This window comes from Herpailurus yagouaroundi, unplaced genomic scaffold (assembly GCF_014898765.1).
Source record: "Herpailurus yagouaroundi ecotype Mexico unplaced genomic scaffold, PumYag 215, whole genome shotgun sequence".
In the NCBI taxonomy this organism is placed as follows: Eukaryota; Metazoa; Chordata; class Mammalia; order Carnivora; family Felidae; genus Herpailurus; species Herpailurus yagouaroundi.
In genome coordinates, this window is record NW_024412446.1 from 954131 (window position 1) to 972987 (window position 18857).

The 18857-nt window shown below is 43.2% G+C and overlaps 2 protein-coding genes across 17 annotated transcripts in view; one reads left to right on the top strand and one right to left on the bottom strand.

Moving 5' to 3' along the window:
* The first annotated feature begins 842 nt into the window (after positions 1–842).
* DUSP14 (dual specificity phosphatase 14) lies at positions 843–2124 on the top strand. Its single transcript, XM_040455161.1, has one exon. It carries the CDS (start codon positions 868–870, stop codon positions 1462–1464), a length of 597 nt encoding a protein of 198 aa, XP_040311095.1. The 5' UTR covers positions 843–867; the 3' UTR covers positions 1465–2124.
* Positions 2125–3218: 1094 nt separating this feature from the next.
* SYNRG (synergin gamma) overlaps positions 3219–18857 on the bottom strand; it is a 95752-nt gene continuing 80113 nt past the window's right edge. For 13 of the 16 annotated variants that reach the window (XM_040455144.1, XM_040455152.1, XM_040455149.1 and 10 more), the window contains 3 exons: positions 7493–7603; positions 7106–7141; positions 3219–6100 (listed from right to left, as the gene is read on the bottom strand). In XM_040455144.1, the coding sequence (XP_040311078.1) occupies positions 5969–6100; positions 7106–7141; positions 7493–7603 (279 nt within the window). In that variant the 3' untranslated portion in view covers positions 3219–5968. The remainder of the gene's footprint in view (positions 6101–7105; positions 7142–7492; positions 7604–18857) is intronic. The other 3 variants (XM_040455145.1, XM_040455157.1, XM_040455156.1) reach the window with 1 other exon arrangement.

The following is an 18857-nucleotide window of genomic DNA, read 5'->3' on the forward strand; positions in this document are numbered from 1 at the left end:
GACTGTGAGATCATGACCCCTGCTGAAGTCGGGCGCTTAACTGAGACACCCAGGTGGCCCGAGACTATTGTATTTTTGAGATCATGGCCTTCAAAGTGCCTTGGGTTATTCCCATGGAGACACCACAGCACAAGTTACTATTTAGCTATTTTGTTTTTTAAATAAGGAAGGGCTAAGGTGACCAAATGTCCTGGCTTTTCTGGAACTCATTCTGAATTCAGTATCTTTTTAGTTCATAAAGGCAGTTCCTTTAATATATTACCTAATGTGATCATTTTTATACCTTTATAAGATTGCTACGTCTAGAACTAGGTTTAGGAAGATAATAGCAATCATAGCAGCATAAGTAGGCGAGAAGTGTATGAAAGAACATGGCTACAGGAGTGATCAGAATTTCTCGTTTCTTCCTAATTACCAAGGAACACCACTCCCTTCAGTTCGAGCAAGGCCCTGCAGGATTGCTGTTCAGGAACCAGTTGGGCATGTTTCTGAGTTTAGACTATTTCTAAAATAGAATGACTATTTCCATTTAGTGCCTTTTTTTTTTTTTTTTTTTAATAGACTCACCAGAGAGCTGAGTTTTAACCTTGATTTTAGGCTACTTTTCCTGTTAATCAATAGGAAATGATTTGTCTACATCCTTGAAAGAATGGAGTCTATTATAGAAAATGACCACTTCTAATCCTTTCACCTTCCCATTCCACAAAACTATAGAAGGCCGTGATGAATCAAGAATCGATAGCATTTAAAGTACTGACAGATACCTGTGTTTTGCAGGAAGGACACTGATTTTGGATTCCTTGGTGGAGGAACACAAAACCCTCTGGTCTTGCTGCCAACGATGCAAGTGTGATTGCTGGCATCTTCATGGGCTCCAGAGGTCACAGCACGCTCCCACGGACTCTCATGGCCCCTCGGATGATTTCTGAGGGAGACATAGGAGGCATCGCTCAAATTACCTCCTCTCTCTTCCTGGGCAGAGGCAGTGTGGCCTCCAACCGGCACCTCCTCCAAGCTCGTGGCATCACCTGCATCGTTAATGCTACCATTGAGATCCCCAATTTCAACTGGCCCCAATTTGAATATGTTAAAGTGCCTCTGGCTGACATGCCCCATGCCCCCATTGGACTGTACTTTGACACTGTGGCCGACAAGATCCACAGTGTGAGCAGGAAGCATGGGGCCACGTTGGTGCACTGTGCCGCGGGGGTGAGCCGCTCGGCCACTCTCTGCATCGCTTACCTGATGAAATTCCACAGTGTGTGCCTGCTGGAGGCGTACAACTGGGTGAAAGCCCGTAGGCCTGTCATCAGGCCCAACGTAGGTTTCTGGAGGCAGTTGATAGACTACGAGCGCCAGCTCTTTGGGAAGTCGACAGTTAAAATGGTACAGACACCTTATGGCATAGTTCCAGACGTTTATGAGAAAGAGTCCCGACACCTGATGCCTTACTGGGGGATATAATGCCACCAAAGCCTGCATCAGCAGCCCCTTGAGCAGTACCAGCATCTGCTACACACCGTCCGTTCCCCTCTTCACCTTTCTTTTCAAATGGTTGACTCCTGGCTCTCCCTGAAGTGTTTTTTACACTGGGTGTTCAGGTTTATTTTAAAAGATGGGGGGTGGGGGGGAGGAACATAAGGGGAATGCATACATTGCTAGTAACATTTTTAAAACTAACATTTTGGAATAGTGTTTATGAAAATCTTTAACTGGCTTTTAATCATTTTTAACAATTTGAACAGTTTAATAAACTGTTTGGTTCTGCTATATTCTGAATCCCATGCCTTTAGGCATCATGGCAGGTGCCAGAGGAGCTCAGTGCAAAAATCACTTTGGGTCCTGATTAACCCTTTAGAGACAAGCTTTGCCCAAGGCTGCTGACCACACAAATGCTTAGGGAAGATTGATACCAGCTTCAGTCTCTACTGGATTAGCTCTACTCTTTCCTTTCCTATTTAGTGACTCTGTAAGTTAAAAAACAAAAACAAAAAAACCTTTGTTATCTAGTTGTTAAGTAATTATAATGAAATCTGCTGCAAACACCCTCTTGGAATCATTGTGCCCCAGGACTACATTAGCATTATTTTTAATAAATATATCTGCATAACCTATTAGAATTTTTACTAAGAACTCCAGGGTGTGTGTATGTGTGCGTTGATGCTGGAAGAAAGATGCTCTCCAGTAACTGCATTAAAATCCGGCTCCGGTGACAACTATGCCACTTAAAATAGACCTCTCGGCTGAACTGTGTCAACGTTTCACATCCTTGCAGATGGGCAGACGTTAATATCAGTCACAGTGCTAAAGCTGTGGAAAACAGCACAGAGTGTCCACTCTGATAAAAGATAGTTTTCGGATGTCTTTGGCAACTGGAGTGCACCAAAGCAGTGAGTCCTCCATCAAAGAAATTGTTTTTTAACAAAAGCTATGCCTTTGCTCCACACAAAATGTCCTAAACCAAACCTCCATAGAAGTGACCATCAAACAACAATGACTTCTTTTGTTGAAACTTGGAACCATGTCATCCGGTTCACTGCTCCTAATAAATATGACAGCATAACTCATCAGGGACTTGGGAGAAGTGTAATTAGTTCTTCCCTATTCCACACTCCTCACAAACTATTGGGAACCATCAGATTGCCCCTGCTCAGTCACAGTGCTGCTTTATCTTTCTTCATTTGCCACGTAGGTTGTAGTTTGCTTCTCTGTGGAATAATTTTCTAGGCTTTTGGCCCGTCTTGACAAGCCATAAATATGCCGGTGGTTACATATTTATATAAATTATATTTTCTAGATTTTTATCTGGTCCGTGGCAGTGGTTTCATCCAAATTCTACCTTGTTTCTTCCCAGTCATTCACTTTTATAAACATGTACTGCAGTCTAAATAGGAAAATTAAAATGAGGTTAATGGTTTGTGTGGGAAATCAGAGGAACCCATAAATGAATGCTGCATCAATTAGCACATGATCGAAAAGCAGTCAAAAGAACAACAAAGCAATTTGTGGCTGTGGAGGCTATGGCTTCTCTAGTATGAAGGCAAACTGTAAGTCATGTAGTCTTTGGATAAGAGTCCAAAAATAACCACTGTACTACAGTAAGAGAACACCGGGTGACAGATGTTCTTGGTAGGAAAATTTCCGGCAGAAATCCCGGCCAACACCACTACTGGGATGTAACTAAGCATTCTTAGTACTTAAGAAGCCTAATGCCTTTCTAATCTAAATGTCAGAGTTTATTAGCTGGTCACAAAAGGAAGGTGTGTGACCTAGAAGGTGTTTGTTAGGGGAATTTCTGTGGTGATCCCCAGTGCAGGGCAAGCATTTCAAGTTTCTATAATGTAGAGGCGCTATAATCTTACCAAAGCTTAGGATCACACAAGTTATCAAAAGGCAAGTAGAAGGCATCTTTAAACAAGACATAGGTACATGCATACAAAATATTCAAGTAATTTAGAATATGCAACCTATTTAGAGTGTTAACTAAACAGGACAAATAAGGCACGGATAATAACATACCCTGTGCCACCTCTACATTGAGCACGTCCAGACAAAAATTAAGTTACACACTAAGCCATAAAACGTCTAAAAGCAAAACACAATACCAAAAGAGAAAAGCGCTTATTCACCGCCACTCAGGCAGCGGGGCGGGAGGTGTCGGCACCTCACGCAGTAGGGAAAGAAGTAACCTTGGTTACTGTTTCCAAGGACACTGGACTCTGGCGCGTCAGAGCCAAGATGTAGACGAGCGCAGTGTTGAGTCGTCTGAATAAACTTGCACACGTAAAGAAAGTGCAAGGGTATGGTTCCACACTCTGGAAATCCTTACTGGTGGTATGTGAGTGAACATTTCCACTACTAAACAGTATTTTTCATAGCAAAGCCTTTTGGCGTCTGCTGTATATGCCTCTAGCGCCTCCCATGGAGTGACCAGACCTGCCGTACCTGGTGAGGCCTGCAGTGATTATCCTTGTGCTCTGCAACCTCTCTAGGAATGGAACCATTCTGGTTAGCAGGTGAGCACACGTTAAAAATGTCATTGACACAGGCCATTGCTACAGAATAGCAGCCCATATGGCATTTCCAGAAACTGTCTCAGCGCTGTGAATCCTGTCAAACTGGGAGACATTCTTAACTGCAAACAAAGGCAGATTCGGTCATCCTGCCCTACCATGGAATGTACCAGACGGGTCAGAGGCCCGCTTCAGTCCTGGCACCGTGATGAAACTCTAGGTGCTGCTCAGGCTGAAGTGGAGACCGAGGCCTCAGGGAAGCCTGAGGACCCAGCTGATGCTGTGGGTACTAAGTCAGGTAGCCCTGTGGAGGACAAAGGCCCTGAGGGTAGTAACTCAGGCTGTGTCAGTCACCCAGCTGGAAGGGAATCTGGAGAAAATGAGAAGCAGATTTATCTCGTCAACACTTCCCTGTGCATTCTGGGGCCCAGCAAGGTAAAGCAGAAGCCTCATCAACAGCTATTTAACAAAAACGTCCTATACCTTCCTTGGAGAAGACACCACTAAGGGAATAGAACAGAATCCCCTCAAGTTTAGTGCCAGGAAGGGAAAACCACCTACTTAATTATGTAAAATGGCAATTTTATACCCAAAACGACCTTGTTCAGTTCACAAATAAAAACTGACTCGAGGTCAGAGAGCCTAAGTCACACAACTTGTGAAACACAAGAGTCAAAATCTCTTTGTAAAGCACAGAATTTACAAGTCAGAGACGTGTATGTCCTAGGTTGGCCTGTTCTTCCCAGGGCTTCACAGCTTCACAGTCCTTAGCCACTTCGCTTTTTTTTTTTTTCTTTCTGATTTTATGCATTCAGTTCTAAGCGGCAAATTCCCTACACCAGATAGCAAGCATGAGCCTTTTCCTTCCAGAATTCCATGCAGTTTTTGAACACTTTGCTTCCACTGTTTCTAAGTCATGTACCTCAACCATAAATATACATACATCTGTTTGCCTCAGTAGGCCAGGAACTCCACCTTCCAACTGTGAATGAATTTTCAGGTCTCTCACATAATACTGCGAAGTCAGGCAGTACTGGTCCCTATGCAGTCATTTCTGGACATTTGGACAAAGGCCACTGCCAAGAGGTTTCATCCAGCTGCCTTTCCGAAACTTGTCTGCAAAAAATACCACGTTCACAGTCTTTGAGGTAAAAGAAAGTTTTCAGTGAAGGCTCCGAAAGGGGAAGGGTGTTTATTCATCCTGATACACAAAGATTTGGGCCTCTGTCAAAATGAACATTCAATCCATTGCAAAGTACCCAGGCGTGTTTTGAGAAAATGCCTTCTTGAACGCTGATAGTTTGAGAAATGAACAAAAGAAGAACTGGTTCAGCTGTGACCGCAAAGTCGGTAAATCTGCCCTCACCCACTTCCATCGTCTGATGGAGATGAACGGAAGTTTTTCGATAAAAAGAACATCAGTTTAGTCACAATGTCCCCTTTTTATTCATTTCAGATATCAACAAGCTACATGTGGGTAAATGCATTCTACTTCACAGGACAGCAGGGTTCTAGACAGAAGCGAGCACTGGCTCAAAACATTCTTGCCAATTCCAATCCTATTACAATTTATTTTTCTCCAAACGTCAAAATGTCAATTCTTCACAGTTTCAATATACGGCAGCAGCAAATGATTCCTTAAAGAAAATCGTGCCATATTTTAAAACATCTTAGCAGAACTAGAGAGAAGTTAGCAAACTTCTGGTGCCACATGCAGTTTGGGCAGGGCAATTTTACCTCAAATCCCTAAGACTTGTGGTGGGACCTAGGGGACAAATGTCTGCAGGAACGACTGGGAGCTCGCAGCTTCTTTCTCACCCCTGACCGTGCAGGGAACTCCTCCTATAGCTTCGTGGAAGCGAACTGCGCAGTCCTGCATTCTGTTCATTGGTCCCTGTCTCCTCCTGGGGTATGATGGGAAAACAGACCCAGTAGGTACTTCAAAGAGGTACTTTTCAGAGCAAATCAGGCAGGATGAGACCGGGAGGTTTTGGTTCAACACAGTTGATCCAGAAGTTGGCACAGCTGGCGTGATACTGGTGTCCTCCATATGCCAGCTTGAAGCTGTCCGTTTCGGAGTTGAATGCCTGCCAAAAATAAACAGATATGTGGGGCGAGTCAGGCTGCTTCTGCACCTAAGAGCTGGTCGGCACCCTGCACGCATCCCTCGCCAGGTCACAGAGGCTGAGGCCACACTGGCACACACACAAAAGCTGAGCAGGTGGCTACAGGGGTTCAAGTGAGAAAGTTTTTTGCTGCTAATTAAAGACATAAAAAAATCTTTACCATTAAACCCAGTTTCAGCAAAAGAAGGGCAAATGGTTCATAGCAAAGGCAGACCGAGGCTACGGGGGGTTGTGTGTGGGGGTGTTCATGTTACGGGGAACTAAAATAGCTGTGGAGGATTTTTATCCCTCGTTGTGCCGAAGGGAGCCCTGCCCTCAGGCTGGCACTGAATGATACGTACAGTCCCTTCCATTCCTGGGGCTGATTACAGTCCTCTCATGGAAAAAACAAAAGATTAAAAGCTCTCAGGGTCGAATGCCACTGGGACCTGATAACGGAATCAATGTAATTAAAAAGTCCAAATAGGTATAGGATTTGTAAAAATAAAGACATTGAACAGGTCAGAATTACTTCCAGATGACTAATGCTTACAGGTAAGTCACAGCCAGCCAGTCCTCACCTCAGTTCCCTGGAGGGTGTCCTAAAGCACTACAAGTAAACAAGTAACACAGAACTCTAAACCCCAATTTGTTTTTGATCACTGCCAAATCGTGACGCTCTCTGATCTCGCTCCATGTCACAACTTCCAGTCTTCCAGAAGTTGCTCATTCTGTTACCTTATTCATCACAGAGGGAAAAATGACTTGTAACACCAGAAGCCAATTACAAGAGCTACGAACATGCAAACAAGACAAGTGGACCCACGCAGACACACTAGCTGGTCAAATCAAACAGACTATGGGAACAGACAGTAAAGGGAGGATTCATGGTCACAACAGTTCAGGATGGCAGTGGAATCATCTGATTGGCTTTCCACACTCAAAATTAAGATGGAGATGCTAAGATCGTGTATAACTGGTTCATACTTTTTTGGGATGTTCTTCTGCAGGCTTCTCTTCTTTCTGAAATAACGTTGAAACCATAAGGTCAACAAAATTCCCAGGACAGGGCCTCCTGCCCCCAAACAAAGCCTTACAGGCTTCACCTCTCTCTACCACCCCACTGTGCACAGGGCGCGGGCACAGTGCAGACAGCATTCTGTTAGAGAGGGAGGAACTACCTCCATTCACTCAATGGCTTCCCCTACTGCCCTTTTGTAAGAGTACATGTACTTCTGTGTCAGACTTCAGGGCTTTATAAAAATCCCCACCTGTGGTCGTAACCTTGCAGTGAAGTGGGCTGGATGGGGTCATCCCCAGGGGTCATGTCAGGGAAGCGCTGTGCCATCTGCAGGGGGAAGGTGTGTCACTCACCCGGCTTCTGGAGTCCACATTTAAAAGGCACACCCCACAGGCAAGTTCCTGAGCATTTTTAATCCCAGGCCGTAGCATACAAGAGGAAAAATCCAGTGAATTCTCATCGGGCTAGGAGAACAAGACAAACAAGTAAGGACTCGGCAATTCCAAATGCTGCTGGCTTCACTCCCTGATCACTCATCCCCAGTAGGTCCAGCAGCAAGTGAAGTAACTTCTAATACCATCGATACAATTGTTCAATTTCCCAAACATTTACTGAGAGCTGCTGTGTTCTAGGTGCTCGGGACACTAGCATGAGCAAAACCCGGTACCCGTCCTCTGAGAACTCACAGTCGAGGGTGGGGACAGGCGGGTAGCAGGCAGCACAGGGCCACAAGGACTACCCCAGAGCACATGGGCTGGGCGGCACTTACTCCAACCCGAGGGGGAAAGAGCTGGATGACAGAGAAAGCTTCCTGGCACTTACAAACATCCTGAGTCTTGACAGGTAGATGCTAGGTGAGGGGACGGGGAAGGGCGAGGGAAGGGAGGGGACGGTATTTATTCTGTGTAGAACAAGCAACACAGGCAAGGGCAAGGCCTCTAAGCAGAAGATAGAGTGTGGGAAGAACACTCATAAGCGTGTGGGAGCCGTGCTTATGAAAGGAGGGAGGGGATGGAACTCCAGCATGAAGGTCTTGGAAGGACTAGAAGAGACTGTATCTTGGGAAGCCATTAAGGGTTCTGACTGGACCGGGACAGGATCAGGATTGTGTTACGGACAGATCCCTCTGGGTGAGGTGTGGGCAAACTGTGGATGGCAATCCTCAAGGCATGCACCTCAGTTACAACGCCACTGTAAGGGGTCCGGGAGACAGTGAGGAAAGTTAGAACTAGGGAAGTAATGGCGGGGGCCAGCCACCTGAAGAAGCCCGGGTCATGTGTGGGATGTGCAAGGAGGGGTGAGGCTTAGGCAGCTGGGAGGGCTCGGCATAGTAGGCATGCGAAGGGAGACCCACATTTGGGGCTGAGGGCTGGGAGGAGTTCGGTTTGGTCTAAGCGGAGTTGGAGTTGTGTGGGGGCAGCCAAGTTCCGACATCAGAGAAGCAGGAAGACAGATACATGGGCCTACTGCTCAAGGATGGAAGAATGAGGCATTATCAGCTAGAGAGTACATACACATACAGCTATTATCAGTGAAGCCCTTACTTGCCAGGCACCACGCTAAGCTCTTCAGGTGCATTATCTAATTTCTTCCTTACAACAAATCTGTGGAATATGGGGTAAGAGGGCAGGCCCCAACTTTGGAAAGCTATCAATTTTTTTTTTTAATTTTTAAAAGTTTTATTTATTTAAGTAATCTCTACGCCCACTGTGGGGCTCGAACTCACAGCCCCGAGATCAAGAGTCACACGCTCTACCAATGGAGCCAGCCAGGCACCTGTGGAAAGCTGTTCATTTCTTAAAAGTTAAAATACGTATCTACTATATGAACTTATATGCAATTCCACTCCTTAGTATTTATCCAAGAGAAACGAAAACATGTTAACAAAAGTTTCCACAAAAAGTGCTCATGGTAGCTCTATTCACATAAGCCAAACTGGAAATAGCACCTATCTATAAATAAGAAAGTGGGTTAAAAACTCATGGTATATTAGTACAATGGAATATTACTCACTGATAAAAGGAACCAAATTGATACATGCAACAATGTAGATGAATTCCCCCCCACCCCTTCTTAAGTAAGTGCCATGCCCAACGTGGGTTTTCGAACTCACCCCCTTAAGATCAAGAGTCGCATGCTCTATCAACTGAGCTGGCCAGGGGCGCCTTTTTTTTTTTTAATGAATTTTTTTCTTTTTAGATGAATTTTTAAAACATGTGAAGAAGCCAGACAGAAAAGCACATATATATTAATTTTATATAAAGTTCTAGAACAGGCAACTCTCTGATGACAGAAGTCTATGGAAAATGGTGGTTATTTCTGGAATCAGATCAGGACAAGAGGGAACTTTAGGAGGTGATGAAAATACTCCATACATTGCTGGGGGTGTGGGCTTACATGGCTAAATGCATTTGTCAAAACTGATCCAACTATATATTTAAGATCTATGCATTTCACTGTAAGTTATCCCTCAATTACGAAAAGCACTTGAATTACAAAACAAAAGCAAAAAAAGGAAAAAAAAAGTTTCAGAAGAGCTGTATATATTTTTTCAAGATTTTCTTTTTAAGTAATCTCTCTACACTCAACACGGGGCTCAAGGAACTCACAACCCCGAGTTCAAGAATTGCATGTTCCACCAACAGAGCCAGCCAGGTGCCCCAGAAGAGTTACATTCTTAGTGTAATAAGTTTTAGATATACCGAAACCAATTTGTTTTGCTTATATATGCCCTAGAGCAGAGGCTTCTCACACTTGGCACCGTTGACATTCTAAACTGGATAATTCCTTGTTGTGGGGCCTGTCCTCTGCACTGTAGGATGTTTAGCAAGACCTGTGGACAATTTGGGGGCAAAATCATCCCCTTCTTCCACTTTCCAAAAAAAAAAAAAAAAAAATGACTTTCCAAAGAGAAAGAAACGTGCACACATACAAATATACACACACACACACACACACACACACACACACACACACGTACATGAGCTTATTATAAATTCTAATTGATATAAAGACTGAGTAGCACATAATTTACAAATAATAAATATACAATTATCTTTACTGAAAATTCCATATAATCCTTTGATTCTCACAATGCTTTCTCTGAAAATGTCTGCCCAATCCTGGGACCCACAGTCAGCCTGTGCTTGCTCTCACCAGAGTGTGGATGCTGTAAGTGCAGGCTGGTGTTTCTCAGTGAAGGGCTAAGACTGAAATGAGGCAGCACATTTCAGAATGTCCCCCCTCTGTCAAATACGTGAGTGACTATGTTGAATTGGGTAACTGTTCTCAAACGCTGGAGAACATTCCCTCAGCTTTGTGATGTATTCACAATACAATGGCTATAGACACAGTATACTTTGATGTCTGATCTGCATTATTAACATCTGCTCGATAAACTTCATAAGTCTAGACAATCAACAGTACAACAAATTAAGCACTGATCTGTAGCAGTTGCGGATTTCCATGGTATAAAAATACTCCCACCACGGCTGATGTCAAGGCACCAATGTGAGGTCACTGAATCTGGCACTGGGAAGGGATGCTGACCAGGGTGACCAACTTCCTAGTTTGCTCAAGACCGTCCCAGTTTCAGCTCTGAGAAAATCCCTCAGCTCTAAGCAAACTGGCATCAGGGGTCGTCCAAGGACAGACACAAAGAACTGCTAAGGACTAAGCAGGTAGAAAGGAAGTGAGGATGGGAGTCGGTAGGAACGAAGTAAAAGGATCAAACAACTGTCCTATCTTGAGGACCTGAAACAAAAGCAGCGTAGGCCAAGCATAAGCAAGTTAGAGGGTTACCAATCTGGGTTCAGAACAGGTCTGAATTAAGAGGGCACAGGTACTGCGGTGTGATGTGATCACGTGAGTGGGTGGCCGAAGTGCCATGGAGACAAGGGTCCCGGAGTCCAGGGGTCAAGGATCCAGGAGCCCGGCATGTTGGCTGGTTTGTCCTAAAGGATACTGATGTGACCCAGGATGATGGCAAATTCCTGCCAAAATAATGGCCACATTTTCTATAATTAGTTGAGGCTGAACCACTGAGGAGTTATTATTTTGTATTTGAAAAATTGTATTATTTTTTCCCTAGGAGAAAAAAATGGGATTCTCCCTATAAAAGTGTATAGATTATATATGATGTTTGACCGTCCCTTTCTAATTTGAAATAATAAACCATGCATTAGGTCCACAAACCTTTTTTTTTTTTTTTAAGAAACAGATGATATTGTTTACTTGTTTGTTTGTTTGTTTAGAAAGGGGGTGGGAATCTTAAGCAGGCTCCATGCTCAGTGTGGAGCCCCACTTGGGGCTCGAACCCACGACCCTGGGATCATGACCTGAGCTAAAATCAAGAGCTGGATGTTCAAAAGACTGAGCCACCCTGGTGCCCCTCCCCCCGCCCCCACCCCCCACAAACCTTTCTTAAACTAACTTGAGCTGCATTCAGATCACACCTAGGGAAGGAAGGACAGACAGTTCTCAAAGAAAGAAGAGGCATGAGGACTCTGACCTTGAAGTGAATCTACATGGTCTTAATCCAGATGATAATCCAACCCCTCCCCCCACCACACACACTTTTTCCCCTTTTTTCTTCTCTAGTGCAATCATGACCAAGTCTGGTCAACCCTAGAGGCAGCTGGTGTTATTATTTGTTTGCTGTCCCATTCTGTCACCTTTAAATGGTTAACAGTTTCATTGTCTTACCTGCCTTCCTCAGTTGCTGTTGGGACCTTCAGAGATATATAAAAAGTGCTCTGAGGGACACCTGGGTGGCTCAGTCAGTTAAGTGTCTGACTTTGGCTCAGGTCATGATCTCGCGGTTTGTGAGTTCGAGCCCTGTGTCGGGCTCTGTGCTGACAGCTCAGAGCCTGGGCCTGTTCAGATTCTGTGTCTCCATCTCTCTCTGCCCCTCCCCTGCTTGCTCGTGCTCGCTCTCACTCTCGCTCTTTCTCAAAAATAAACATTAAAAAAAAAGTGCTCTGAAATGCCCTAAATGATAAAAATTACTCACTTTGACAAAATCTAAAAAGCTTTTTTAAGAGGTTAAAAACATAGCAGCACTTCCATAAACCTACGTTATAGATATTTATCATGTTACTGAATAAGGACTATTTGAGAAATAACTAGAATCTAGGAAAACTCTGAATCTTGAAATCAATCCAATACCAGCCCTTTAGGTATCTGTTTGACCAAAAGCGTAAGGAAAACGAATGAAAAGGTCATTTTGTAATCTCCCGTAAAAATCATAAGACTCTGCATAAACTATCCTGTGGTCAAATTAATCTTTGAAATGATAAAAATTAACCTTTATAAATACACTGCCATAACCCGGGGGGGAGGGGGGGAAGCGGGGGGTTGGGGGAGGTTGCCGTAGTACACAGTTAACAAAGTGACACCAATTCTCGGCCATAATTCTTTAAGAAGGTACGCCCTCTACAGGCCATTTTAAATTGAACATCATCTACATCAGTTAGCAAGTGTTTCATGCATTTAGTAAAGATTTCTAAAAGTAGTTCTATTACAAATGACCTGCATACACTGAGTCCCAGAGTCAGACTGGGATACATAATCCTGAATCTTTAGCCAATAATAAGCTGCTAAAATGGTGTCCAAGAAAATCATTATTGAAGAAGAAGAATTTGGTAGTAATTAGTGTTCTTTACAAACATCCTCATTATAATTCTTCTGGACAAATGGTAGGATGGGCCTTTCCGATCCCCTTAAATTGTGCAGAGCTGCATAATTTGTACATGTGAGTCACATGTGGCACTTCTGGGAGGAAGCCTTTAAAACCGATGTGCTCTTTGTCATGTTCCCTTGACCCTCTCACAGGGATCAGCTATGATCCATGTGGTAGAGGCTTTGTCAGCTAGGTCCCTGAGTGAAGGACCCGTCCACAGAGACCCCTCCAATTTGAGATGGACATGTAGCAGGAGCAATACAGCTCTACTGTGTTACATCACTAAAACCGGGTTGGGGGAGTTGTTACTGCAGCATAAGCCAGCCTAATCTGATACAAAAAAACTATCTGGACACAGGTTCCACAAGCAATTCTAGATTTTTGGTTTGGGTTACAATGTAACCATCTGGATTCTTAGTTGCAATGTTTTGTCTAATTGTTCCTATAGCTGCTATAACAAAGTAGCAAAAATTTAGCTGCTTAAAACAACACATTCTCTTAGAGTTCTGCAGGTCAGAATTCTAAAATGGGCTGGAAATAACAGTGTACGTTCTGAAAATTCTATGGGAGAATCTGTTTCTTTACCTTGTCTAGCTTCTAGAGACCACCTGTACATTCCTTGAATCAAGGTCCCACCTTCCATCTTCAAAGCCAATAGCGCAGAATGTGCCAGTCTTTCTCTTTGCTCTGTCATATCTCTATTTCTCATGCTCACTCTCCTGCCTTCCTCTTTGTGAGACACTGGGCCCACCCAGATAATCCAGGATAAATCCCCTATCAAAAGACCCTTAATTTCATCACATCTGTAAAGTCCCTTCTACCTAAGGTAACAAATTCAGGTTCCAGGGATTAGGATATGGTTATCTTTGGCAAGGGAGGGGCACATTATTCCATCTACCATATCACCTTCTGTCAACGAGGACAGCCATGCAGAAACACAATGCAGATTCTGTCTCGGGGTGCCTGGGTGGCTCTGTTGGTTAAGCATCCAACTCTGGATTTCAGCTCAGGTCATGCTCTCATGGTTCATGAGTTCAAGCCCTGTATCGAGCTCTGTGCTGGTGGTGCAGAGCCTGCTTGGGATTTGTTCTCTCCCTCTGACCCTCCCCTGCAAACACACCCTCTCTCTAAGTAAAGAAACTTAAAAAAAAAAAAAAGATTCTGTCTCTAAAACATTGTGTGGCACTGGCAAGATGACAAAAATGTTATCATTACTAAAAATAAACTGATCTCCTAAAATGCCACAGCAACACGAAGTATATACTCTGAAACTCACTGCTTATTTCACGTTGAAAGGAAGTACAGGGGGGCCTGGGTGACTGAGTAGGTTAAGTGTCTGATTCTTGGGTTTTGGCTCAGGTCATGATCTCATGGTTCGGGAGTTCGAGCCCCATGTCAAGCTCTGGGCTGCTGGCGTGGAGCCTGTTTGGGATTCTCCCTCTCCCTCCCTCTCTGCCCCTCACCCAATTGTGAGTGCTCTCTCTCTCTCTCAAAATAAATAAATAAAAACAAAAAACAAAAAAGAAAGGAAATAAAGGATTATATTATACTGAGGATAACAGTGACATCAAAGCCTGTGTGATTTTCAGTCAACTAGAGGTCAGGAGAATAAGATCGCAGTCTTTTTTTGGAAATTTTATATGGCAAAAGTGGATCAGTTTTGTTTTCCAGGGATGAATCTCTCTTTGTTCCAAACCTACTGAACTTCAACCCTTAGGCAACAATTCACTCATCTCCCTGAAACTGGTGATTCCCACCTCCCGAGAAACAACCAGTACCTTCAGTCTGTGCCCAGAGGAGATGTACTTGTACCACAAGGGGGGGTTTTGGTCCACGATGACATGCGTGCTGCAGGGAAAGGGAAGCAGGAAACTTTGCACTGTAACTTCTAGCTTCAATAAATATCAAGGAGCCACAGTTTGGAGTTTAGGATTGTGTACTTTGCTTTCCTTAGCCCAAGCATTACTACTGTGATGTAGCACTAATATTCTAGGACTTTTTCACCGAAGAGAGGCAATGCGGTCACTTTTTGATGGGAACAGTTTCATGATGTCTTCATGGAGGAAAAGCATCCTCGAAGCTGGCACTGACACAATAGGAAAAATGGACTTTTAAAACTACGATACACATTCAAATCCCTGCTCTGTCAGTTTCGGGCAAGTTTCATCTCTGAGCCCCAATTTCTTCACCCGTAAAAATGGGGATTATACTACTGACCTTACAGGATTGTTACCAGGATTAAATGAGAATGAATGTCAAGAATATGGCACAATGCCCGGCAGGATCCAGGTGCAAATAAACTATTATATGACTGGAATCAAAGAGCCTGGCACTGGCAATTTGGTTCATTAAGGAACTTTAAATTCTACCTAAAACGAAGCAGTGATATAAAGAGTTAAAAGCTTCCACCACAACATCAGCCACACCCCTCTCTAGTGACTTCTCTGCTCCCAGAGTCCCTGGGGCTTGCACAGTTTTGCTGCAACTAAGTGAACTCCACACATGTTGGTTTGTGTCATTTACATATGTTCACACATCTATCTATTTTTAGGGTAAAAGCTTCTTTGTGACAAGACTTAGACTTCCTCTGGAGACTATATGCTATTCTTCAAGCAGCAGGCAATTCAAGTAAGTTTTATAGACCAAAGACCTATCAGTTATCAAGAGAAAAAGACATGGTATAATTAGGAATAATATCTGAGCAGAGAACGGCTGTTCTTCTGTCACAGCTAATTCGGTGAAGAAAGGCACTTATAACTGGAAAAGCATGGGTAAATACAACAATGAATACTCAGCGGTGTTCATATACAATTTGAATGCATTCCTGTGTTGTGTAGTTGCAGACTAATTAATCTCTATACTGTAACCCAGTGTCTAAAAAAATGTCAGGTAAAATCACTCACTAGACCCTGATGCTAGATATGAAAGTTCCTTAGGGGAGTTTGAATGAGAGGGCATGAATGCCTGGCAACTCTTCCCATTTACCTCACGTTCTGACACACTGAGGGATTAAAATCACCATGTGTGAACAGGGCAACACTTCCAGGTTAGATGGGTAACCAGACCCAACAGGCTTTCTCCAAGATCACAAAAGCAAATTCTATGTTTGTTTGTTTGTTTTTTTAAGATTTTATCTTTAAGTAACCTCTACACTCCATGCGGGGCTCAAAGTTACGACCCCGAGATTGAGTTGCAGGCTCTAACGACTGAGCCAGCCAGGTGCCCCTCTATGGCTTCTTTAAAAAGGTCTGAACAAAACTAACCCTTGGTATAAAAAATCAGAATAGGGATCACCTCAGAGTGGAATGATGACAAAGAAGGAGCACAAGGAAACCTGGAATGATGGGATATCCTCTAACTTGTATAGGGGCATTGGTTACTGTTGGTTATTATTTGGGGTGTGCACTGAATGATTTAAGTAACAAAACTTACTGAATGATACAACTGAGCTTTTTGCATTTTCCTACAGGAAGGAAGGCAGGAAGGAAGGCCTGGAAGGGCAGAGTCCAGAAGGCAAGCCTTTCTCATGAGCAGCGGTGGCACTGTGGGGAGCTTGGATGTCTAAGAAGTTGTACAAGAACGAAACTAGCTTCCATCTCACCCAGTGGCAGCAGCTACCTCAAGAAGGAAACACAAGATAGCAAGCAACTCAAGCCAGGATTCTCCTCAATTATCCTTTGCCCCAAACTGAAAAGGATTAATACATAATGAGCTTGGTTACTGCACTGGGTCTTTTGTGATAATTTTTCTTCAAAGAGCTCATGGCAAAGAAAGAAGCTTTGCTATCGTGGCCATTTTTTTTTCTACCAGCGCTAGAAGAGAAGAGATGGGTGGCTGATTTGAGGGTCTGTATAGAAATCTAGTTTTCAAAGCATTGTACAATAAAAAAAAATTAAAAGCTTTAATTATAAAAGAAAGAAAGAAAGAAAGAAAGAAAGAAAGAAAGAAAGAAAGAAAGAAAGAAAGAAAGAAAAAACAAAGAATCTTAAAATCTAAATGGAAAAGGGGAGGCTAATCTTAAGCTGGTTTTTAGTCCTGGGCTATAACAACAGGGAGGAAATGTACAGAAAAGAACTTGACTCTTTCTATCAAGTTGCTGCCAGGAGAGATGCCTGGCGTTTCACCGCATCGACTAAGTAAGTAACAACCCTCTTTCCCCAGAAAGGCTTTTGCTCATCTCTGCTTTTACCCACCCAGCTTGCCCATTTCAAGGAGGCAACAGAGTATAGTGGGGGAGAAGCAGAGGTCTTTTACATTGAATCCAGGTCTAATACCTTGGTGCCCCCATTTTCTTCATCTGTAAAAGGTGAAGAATAATAGTATCTACCCTCAACACTTCTGTATTAAGTAAATTATACAATATAAAGAGTTAAGAATAGGGTACAGCACATGGTAAGCACTCAGTAAAAGTTGGCTAATGATGATGAAGATATTTAGGCTTTTACCTGGTTCATACCAGCACAAAGTTAGGAAGCAAAAGATGGATGAATTAGGAGAGAACCAGACACGTGCTGACCTCTAGACTGCTAATGCTTGGTCTTATACATCTTGTTGCCCTAAAAACATGCCACGAATGAGTTCTGAGGTAAGACCACTGTAAGACTGGGTACAGAGGCTCTGATGAAGCAAAGGTAACAACACACTGAACTCTACGATCAACAAGTGGTAACAGAGCCTCCTCTATTCCACAGCCACCCTTGAATACGTCATTAGTCAACCCACTTTATTTGTAGCTGGAGCTTAGAAATATTAAAAAACCCATGGTTTCATCATCCAAGCACAACCCTGTTGCCACTCGGGCACATTCCCTTCCAGCCCCATAGTAACAATTCTGTGTTATTTCAAACTCTGTGTTCCTTTAAAAAATGGCTGCACAACATCCCAATATGTGATGCTTCACACAATTTACTTGGTTGACCCTCTCGAGTTCTCACTTTTACAAAGAACAACTTGTGCATTTAACTTGCTTCTTTTTGTGAGCTTGTATTAGAACTGCTGCCTTAGGAAGTTATTCTGTAAGTGAAGTTGCTGAGTTAACTACTCAGAATGTGAGTCCTTTTATTCATTCAACTTTCATTGAGTATTTATGCAGTGCCTGGCACTGTGATCAGACTGACAATAAAACGTGGTCTTGGTCCTTGTCCTCAAGGACTTCACAGGTGGGGGTGGGTGTGGGAAGTATGTTGCTAAATACCCTTTATATAGGGTGGTACCAATTTATGTTTTCTAATAAACAGTCCCCATTTTACCACATCAACACTATTAGGATTCCAATAAACAAGCCAAACAAAAACTGGGTTTACTATTAGGTAAAAAAATGAAATCTTGCTTGAATTTGAATTAATGTTTACTGGTTAGCTGTGCCTCCTCTTGTATGAATCACTTCATGGTCCTGCTCAGCTTCTACTGGGATATTGGTGTATTTCTCATGGATTTGCTATGTTTTCTTTATGGAGCAAAGATGTGAGCCCACCATTAGGACGCACTGCCGTGCTATTTCCTAGTTTCCCGTTTAGTCTATTTTTCCACACTTGAATGACTCTCACTAATTTGTACTTGGATCTCTGCAAATTGGCCTATACTGAGAGATTTCATAAGAAATGACTCAGTGAAATCTATTGCTTCATCTGCTGAAAGGATGTTGAGGATAACACAGGTTACATTAGTTTCCTCTTTACAAGAGCCCACAAAAGAAATTTCTTTCTGGTATCAGTACCAGGAATAATTATGTGTCTCCTGAGTAGTGGGTTTATTTTTATGTTATGAACACAGTGAATCATGGAACTCATTGTGTCTTCCTTACCCTTCCTAGAAAGGGTAAAGTCAACTAACTACCGCTCACCACTAGCAAATGTAAAGCACTTTAAAAGCACTTCACCTTCTCTCTCTTCCTTTCTTTTTCCCCCATTTCATTTTTCTTATGCATTTATTTAAAAAAGTTAAACCAGGGGGCGACTGGGTGGCTTACTCGGTTAAGTGTCTGACTTGGGCTCAGGTCATGATCTCACAGTTCATGAGTTTGAGCCCTGCATTGGGCT